The following is a 9,108-nucleotide window of genomic DNA, read 5'->3' on the forward strand; positions in this document are numbered from 1 at the left end:
GTGCCACCCCAATTCTGGATGCATTAAAGTGAATTCACTTTTTTCTAGGAAGATGTCGGCTAGTATTGAACCTAATCACACTCTTTTCTCTGGAATATTGTAGGTTTCAAAGGCATCAGCTGACCTGATGGCTTACTGTGATGCTCACCTCAGGGACGACCCACTCATTGCCCCACTGCCTGCCTCGGAGAACCCCTTCAGGGAGAAGAAGTTCTTCTGTGTCATCCTCTGACAACGTCCAAGAAAGAGGGCTGAGAGGTGGGGTATACTTTGTCCAAACAGAAGACTGTGGTTGTTGGGAGTGTCACATGTGCATGCTGTAATCATTGCACCTATTTAGAGGAATAACCGTTACTAAGTGTTTTATGTTGATCATGATTTTGATGGCACAGTATTGTGTCAGTTACACAATCACAAGATAATTCTTTTTTATGAATTTAGATGACTTTTTCTAACTAGATCCTTGTGTTTTGTATATTTAATATAAAATGTTAAAGCACAATTCATTGGTGGTAACAGGAAGGAGTGGCTTTGCAGAGAAGTTAAGTATAAGCATTCTATTTTTTAATGATCATACATACCTAGTGAGATAAAGTGAATTTACACAATCTCAGCAGTACTGAAGTTCCATGGAAAGGGCAAAATATTAAGAAATGTTTATTGTGAAACTAACCCTGAATAAGAAACAAAAATAACTTGTTTTTATAGAAAATTATCTTTTGCTTTCTCAATACAGATCTAACATATCCTGATTGATCTGACAATAGTTTTGAATAGCTTCCTTATTTCGAAGTTCAAAGTAAATTTATTAACAAAGTACATATATATTACTGGGTACTACCTTGAGATTCATTTCCTATATCTAAAAGCATTGCCAAGTTTAGTAGATTAATTGGTGGTATTTTCAAACAGCTTGGGGCTTGAATCTATGTCCAAGGTCCCAGCGGTACTGAACATGGAACTTGCAGCACATAAACAGTGGTATGTTGGTGCATATGCTGCACATGAGGTGTTTGCACTCATCTTCATCTCACCCTGTTAACAAACCCTTCTGTTGCTTTGTTGCTCCTTTTGAATGTGCTGATCGATACCACATTTCACAACTCCCTGAGTGAACGGGAGAAGAAGAGCGAATTCCCTACTGGACTCACTAATCACTTTCTTGTATTAATAGCCTCAGCATGTTCTGAAAGACAGTCCTCTTTGCAGAAAACAGCACAAGTTTTTCTCTGTATTTAAAGAGACTGTATACTTGAAGAATGAGAGCCATTTTTTGAACGAAGCAACAATCTTGAGCAGGGTCCCTTACATAATGGAATGTGGGCTATTTATTAAGTGAAGATTAGTGAGTTTGGGATATCCTCAAGTACCAGAGTGCAGCAAAATTGCCCTCCTTTATTTCAGAGAAGTAATTTATGATGACTTCTGCCTATTCTTTTTTAAAGTACCCTGTGAAGGACATAGAATGGGAGCCTTGTGAAATGGGAAGTGAGGGTGTCATTGCCAATTAACCGGAATCTGGCAACCTGCACTCGTTTCTCAATCACGGGATTCTTGGGCACCACTTACTATTGGACAGGTATTTTACTTACTCTCAGATGGTGGTTGTCCATCGTGTCCAACAATGAAAGGAAATCTGTGTGGGAGAGTTTTTAGAGTGAAAAAGCTGCTGCATTGGGGCAGTTCCACTCTATCAACCTCATAAGTCTGGGTTTAGAGGTATGAATAAGCATCACAAACTGGGGTTAGTGTCTGACCATGACCATGGCATCTTCTGTGCCTTGTCATGTCCTTTGCTGTCCTTGGAATGATGCAGTACCTTCTTTCTGTCCGTTGGATCTCACTGTAGGTCTCATCCGTCCGGTCCACCAGAGCTGACTTTGCGTGCTGGGACAGGCATGTCCCTAATTCTCAAGTATTATTGGCTTTTAACACATGGATTTAATTGGTTATTAAAATCTGAAATATATATTATGATTGATACTTAAATATGCAAATGTTGGGATTCTGAAGTGCACCAAGTCTCTAATGGGTCAATATTTGTAAAGAACTAGTCCAATTCTGTATAAAAATGGCAATTTTTTTGTTCAGATGTCAGAACAGGGTGGTGACAGAGACCATGCTGTTTCCCTTGTGCACAAGTAAATAAAGTGTAATTGAGGAATGAATGCAAATTGTCAGAATCCAGTTAATGGGCAATGACAGGGGAAGCTTGAAAGCTCAGAAATGGTGAACTCAGTACTGTCATCACAGTTTTAATCAATTAAAATATCTTCAATGTATATTTAACATGAAATACAATAATAAGAATTTAATATGAATGTGAGTTATTGTGTTGATCAGAACATTATGGAGCAGTTCCTCGTAGGATGCTGGCAGCTAAGATTGCTCATTGTATAGGAGGTTTTCTGGGCTGCTGAGTGTAGTGCAAAGAATCAAAAATGCACCAAACACATTTCCAAATAAAATATCTACTCGATTGATTTTGTGTGATGGCTGCTGTTGGTATCTGTGATATCCCCTGAGCTGAGGAGACATTAGAACCACCTATCATATCGATACAATGGATGTTCAAGAGTGCAGCTTTGCAAACTTTAGCTAAACTCATAGGAAAGTAGCCCTGAAGCAGGTTTTGTTACTTACCACAAAAAAAGCCATTTATGTTTCCAAAGCTGAACAGAAAGAGGTTGCATTCTTGATGCTATAAACACAATGGGGAAGGCAAAGATTCAAGATTGTTGATTGTCATTCTTCAGTACACGAGTGTAATGGAGGACAAAATGATTGTTGTTCATTGACAAAAATATTTGCGTATCACATTCCCGAACTAGATCTTGGATGGGGTGAGAACGGATTAGGATAAGTAACAAAAGTTTGTCAAAAGGTTTTAAAGTGAGTCATGAATGAAGGAAGACAGTTGAAGGAATTCCAGCGTTCAGAATCTACAGGGCTCTGGAGATCTGCTTAAATCAAGAAGTTGAAGGCAAAGCTTTACACTGAAGGTGATAACCAGCTGGAAATGGGTCAGAGTCAGGTTCTGGTCAGTAAGGAGCAACTGGATGCTTCAAAAGGAATATAGACAGGCTGGTATTTAGCCGTCAGAAGTGTAAAAGCTTATGAGACTGCCTTCAACAGAACTGGTCTTGTGATGTTGGTTTCATCTAAAATGAATAGGAATACATCAAACGTATGATAATAGCCAAAAATGTACATCTTTCAATTCAGCACAATTGCACTGTAAATCTGAATGTCAAATATAAATTGATTAAAAATTAATTCCAGTGTTTAACTTTTGATGTGGTGATTGTGCATTCTGGGTAATCGTGTTTCCAAGTTCAGCACTTAGTAATCCTCACATAACACAAAAATCAATCAACATTGGCTCCCCCCCCCTTTGATTTATTTCCATTTTATTTTACCTTGTTTCTTTTAACTTTTTAAATGTTTTTGAAAATATGCTAAAGGAGAAATGTAGTTTGCCAAAGCTATCAGCTGTTCCCATAGTAAGGGAGAGATGGATACTCACAATTAGCCATTATTTATCAACCATGTCATGTTACTTTGCTTTTCATGTTCAAAACTAGAGGCAGACTTGGAACAAGCATCTTGGTACAAAGAGTTTTTTGAATTAAAACAAAAACAAAATGTCAATAAATAGTTGCCACCTTTCCAGGATTGCCCTGGAGTCTCCAGGAGTGAAAGATTAATCCCTTCAACAGCGCCAGTGAGCAATATCCAGGGGAAAAAGAATTGCAGTCCATTGAAAAAAAATTCAAAAAGAAAATTATTCGTTTTAAAAGTATGAGAGGTGGCGGGGGCTAGATTGCTTGAATGGATGGGACAGAAGTAGGCAGATGTATTGTGAATTTTTCAGGAGTAAGTCTGACTATAGTTGGTAAGCTCTGGTAGAAAAATCTTGCAACGTGTTAGCATTAATGTTTTGTTCATGATTGAGGGGAGAAAAACGACTACCTTAATGTTATTCTTTAACTACTTCTAGAAAACAAGTTTAACTAATGACTTTCTAGAAAGGGAGGATATCCTTAGTTTAAACAACAGGAATTCTGCAGATGCTGGAAATTCAAGCAACACACATCAAAGTTGCTGGTGAACGCAGCAGGCCAGGCAGCATCTGTAGGAAGAGGTGCAGTCGACGTTTCAGGCCGAGACCCTTCGTCCTGCCTGGCCTGCTGCGTTCACCAGCAACTTTGATGTGTGTTGCATATCCTTAGTTTATGAAGGTTTCTTGATCACAAGGTTCTCACAGATGCAGAAGGTAAGTTGGCTGTGTACCCCACTGCTCTGATTCATTAATAAATGATTCCATGCCTTTCGCTCATCAGTCCATCCCAGTCCTCAGCATTGCATACAGAATAATTTCCAGACATCTGTCCTAAAATTGTTCTATTAGAGCTACCACCGTATGGTCCCACTTCCATCAGTTTATACTTTCCTTTCTAATAACAATTGTGTACCTCTATATAGGCTCACAACTCAGGTGCCACTCTTCCAGGCTGATTGACACAAAATTTCTCATGTTTACTCATATCTCGGATATATTTTTTAATAATTTTAGTTTTATTTTTAGAGAATTAGCATAGTAACAAGGCCACACTCCCCAAATACATCAATACATCCATGTGACCTACTGACCTGTATGTCGTTAGAATGTGGGAGGAAACCAGAGCACCCAGAGGAAACTCATGCAGTTATGGGGAGACATGTCTTTACAGACTGTGGCAAGAATTGAGTCTGGGCTTTTGGCGCTGTAAGAGAGCGTTACACTCACATTATGATGCAGTGCTGCTCCTACACTACCACGCCAGGATTAGCTTCCTGGCCCCTCTCTACACATTTCAATTCATGAATGTACTTGGTTACCAAAAATGTGGTCTGTTTAGGAGTACTCTTTTCAGAAATGAAGATTGCATATGAAATACCAATCTCCTCCTGCTGGGTGATCTTAAAATCACATGAATGAGAAATGACTGAGATAATGTTAAATTTCTCTTTTTAACATGTTTACCAGTAATTACATATTAAAACAAGTGATAAAACATGTTAACACTTGCTTTAACATCCCAGACTATGTCATTACTCCTGTAGTATATTTAAAACCTAATTTTGAAATCTGTTGGATTTCAACAGAAAAAACCCAGGCTCAGTACATTTGTAATAATATGTCATTTCATCCCTCATTATAAGAAATATTACTCATGGAAAGCACATTTATTTTCCTTTGCCAGTTTTCCCTCCCAGAGATACAGTAGCTGTCTGATATGTTGCTCCTTGTTTGTACCTGTTTGTACAGGTTTGTACCTGTTGTAAGAACCATCAAAATCTCTCTTCAAATTTATTCCTAATCATACACACACAACTTGTATAGCAGTTCATACACCCAGTACAAATATGGTTGGAGTTGATGATCAGATCCTCAAATGACCACGTGAAGGAGGGCTTAACTGGTTTTGTCATATGTGTACCTGGAGCATGATTGTGGCATTCCTACACCTACTCACCAAGGAGCCATCAAACATTAGCCTGACACTATTTCGGATTGGGACATTGGAGTTCAGAGTTCAATTCTAGTGTCCTGTAAGAAAGTTTGTACGTTCTTCCCATGTGGGTGAGAGTTTCCTTTGGGTGCTCCAGTTTCCTCCCACATACCAAAGACAGTTAGTAGGGTAACTGATCATTGTAAACTGTCATATGATTAGGCTAGGGTTAAATCGGTGGGTCAATGGGAGGTGCAAAGGCCCGTTCTGTGCTGTATCTCTAAATTAATTAATTAATCAATTGGTGTTTCGGACAGATGAATATTTGCTTTTGGAGTGGAAAACTAATGAATTGGCATCCTGATTTTATACTAAACAAATTTTCCTTTTCGCTGGTTTCAGTGGCTACCAGTCTGTTACCTATTTTGTGCTACAGCCCAGTACCCATTGTTTACTTGGTGTGAAACTCAGCACAGTGATAATATATGGATAAGATTTGGCCTTTGGACATTCAATCGAATATATTTCAGTACTCTTCTCAGTCAACTGGTGGAATCTAAATGATAATCTCCAAACCTTAAGATATTCAGAGGAAAGTATGGGGGCGGCGGGGGGGGGGGGGGAGAACATCAGGTAAGTTTTTCTACACAGTGGTAAAATGTGCTGCTAGGAGTGGTGGTAGTGGCAGATACATTAGGTACATTTGATGCATGGATGAAAGAAAGGGGAAGAGTTAGATTGACCTTGGAAGAGGTTAAAGGTCAACACGATATTGTGGGTTGTACTGTTGTATGTTTTATATTCAAACCAATTTACCAGCAGCCATTCAGAGATGAATTCACTGGGACATCACATAGTTTTGATGTCTGCCATTGTTTTAAATTGTTCTTTGCATCAACATGCGGGCTGAGCATACAAGCCTTCAAAGAGCACCTCCTTTTGCATCCTGTAAACTTGCACTTAATCCTGCTCGCTCCATCACCAGCAGCACTGAGGAAAGGAGTGTGTGCATTCAGGGAGTTGGAAGGAGACATGGAGGGTGTGTGTTTCAGGTGTTCACTGCCCTGGGTCATCTTGATAGCAGAGATCAGAATTTTGGGAGATACAGGCAAAAGAGATAATATGCATCACATCCAACAGCTACAGCACAGTGCAGCAGAAATGGAGGGGACTGAACTGGGGAGTGGAATCACGCCCCTATGGATAAGGATCAAAAAGTGTAATCCCTAATCACAAGCAAAATGGGAATCCGGAGGAACTCAGCAGGTCAGACAGCATATATGGATGGGAATAAACAGTCAACATCTTGGGCTGAGACCCTTCATTAGAACTGGAAATGGGGAAGAAGCCTGCAGAAAGTGGGGGGAGGGAGGTCAAATAGAGACGGACATTCAAAGTTAAGTCACTAACTTTGACAAAATATTGTAAAGTAACTTGCTGCAATTGATCAAGTAAAACAACATCTGGCATTGGGGTACAACAAACTTGCCATGTTTTGTGATAATGCGTAGAAAGCCGTGAGAAATGTACTGAGTCTGCTGCCCTTTGTTTACTTTGAAAATTATTAAGAACACTACATTTTGAAGGGAAAAAATTCAAACTTTGTGTCAATCCTTGTGTCCTACTTCCTGGGAGAAAAGCACAAAGATTCTTCTTATGGTCTTTTAATTCTTTTCCAACACACCACTCACATGGGAAGCAATTGAAACATGCTGCACCGTTGCATGATAAAAATATTGTAATTCACCTCAACCTGATAAGTTTAACGTTGCATCTCTGACAAATCTGAATGAAAATCAAGTCCCAACCTTAGTTTCTTACATCATAACTCAGATACGCAAATTGATCGGTCATATCCTGTTTGGTGATTAGTACAGATTATGAAGCAATTAAAGAGATATTCAGTTATCATACACGTCTGGGGCTTCTTTTTTCTTCTTTGTGAATGGAACATGCATTACACTCCTTTCCTAACACCAGATCACCTCAAAGCTCTTTACAGCCAATGAAATACTTTTTTTGTTGTAACTTAGAAGCTACAGCATGGCTATATGGGCCAGACCCTATGTGAGCAGACCATGTGTGAGCGGTTCAATTTGGGCTGGATGTGCATTCTGATAAAAACAAATGAATTTGGATCAGGTCATGCAGTGCTGGCCCAACTCTGTACTTTATCCAAGACAGCATCAATAGTCATGGAGCACTACTGCACAGAAACAGGCTCTTTGGCCCATCTAGTCCATGCTGAATTAGATGACTAGTCCCATTGACACGCACCCGGACCAAAGCCCTCAATACCCTTCCCATCCATGTATTATCCAAATTCCTCCTGTGTTTCAATTAAGCACGCATCCACCACTTGATTTAAAGGTGGATTCAGATAAACTGGGGACATTTAAGAGACTCATACGTACAAGAATGAAGGAAAAATGGAAGTCTATGCGGGAGGGAAGGGTTAGATTGATCTTGGAGTAGGTTAAAACTTCAGCACGACATCATGGCTGAGGGGTCTGCACAGATGCACTGTTTTATGTTATTTCTTTAGTCAGAACATTCGCATTTTTGAAATGCTTGAGATAATCAGCACTAAAATAGAAGCAGAAAATGCTGGAAATACTTGATATGCAATATCCATGGAGAAAAACAGTTTATAAGATTTCAGCTGATGACTAAATGGAGTACAGGATGAAGTGGACAGCTCAGAGTTGAAAGAGGGTAAGAGCTACTGAATCAATCAAATTTATCATCCCTGACATAATGCCATGAAATTTCTTGTTTGAACATAATATTTATACCATGTAAGAATTATAAATTCTGGATCATGGGTCAGATTTTAATTTTATACCAGAGCAGAAACACAGAAACCAGTTCACACAAAACAAAGGGCTAAGGGTGTGGATTACACCTTCAAGTGTCTTAACTAGGACAGGAGCATGGGATCTTCTAATTCAGGGATTCACAGATAATTTTAGAAAGGATCTTCTTTCTGACTTCTACACTCAATAGCAGGACAATCTGATCCCTACCTATAAGCACTGCCAACATTTCTACATTTGATTGCATAATCAGTAAAATAGAAACAGAAGGTGCTGGACGTGCAGAATCTGTGGAGAAAAAGATTTGAGGCTGCTGACTTTAGTGTTGATGCACCAGGATGAAATGGACAGGTCAGATTTTTTAAAATGTCAGTGCTATTGAATCAGAAACATTCATTATCGTGAAATGTGTTTTGTGGCAGCAGTACAGTGAAATACATAAATACTAGTTAAAGGAAAGGTACGTCGCATCCGGAGTTTCTCCAGTTAGTGGACGATTTCCCTCCACACCTCTCTGGCGTAGTGGGGAACCGCGTACGAGGCAAGTTACAGCAGTGGTTTGCCATTGCCTTCTGCGACTAGTTACAATAAGAAATATATAAAAGATAAAAGAAGTAGTAGCAAAAAAAGAGAGCAAAATACCTTGGTAGTGATCATGGACTGTTCAGAAATCTGATGACAGAGGAGAAGCAGCTGTTGTTAAAACACTGAGTGTGGGTCTGCAGGCTCCTGCAGCTGCTTGACGGTCGTAGTGAGTTGAGGGCATGCCCTGGATGGGGACAGCTGTAATTCACGGA

At 39.5% G+C, this 9,108-nt stretch overlaps 1 protein-coding gene across 3 annotated transcripts in view; it reads left to right on the forward strand.

The window, feature by feature from the left end:
• LOC134341649 (guanine nucleotide-binding protein G(I)/G(S)/G(O) subunit gamma-4) overlaps positions 1–3,299 on the forward strand; it is a 28,909-nt gene extending 25,610 nt beyond the window's left edge. For all 3 annotated transcript variants that reach the window (XM_063039549.1, XM_063039565.1, XM_063039556.1), the window contains one exon: positions 104–3,299. In XM_063039549.1, coding sequence (XP_062895619.1) covers positions 104–232 — 129 coding nt within the window. In that variant the 3' untranslated portion in view covers positions 233–3,299. The remainder of the gene's footprint in view (positions 1–103) is intronic.
• The last annotated feature ends 5,809 nt before the right edge of the window (positions 3,300–9,108 follow it).

The sequence above is a fragment of the Mobula hypostoma genome, chromosome 2, assembly GCF_963921235.1.
Source record: "Mobula hypostoma chromosome 2, sMobHyp1.1, whole genome shotgun sequence".
NCBI classification, from domain to species: domain Eukaryota; kingdom Metazoa; phylum Chordata; class Chondrichthyes; order Myliobatiformes; family Myliobatidae; genus Mobula; species Mobula hypostoma.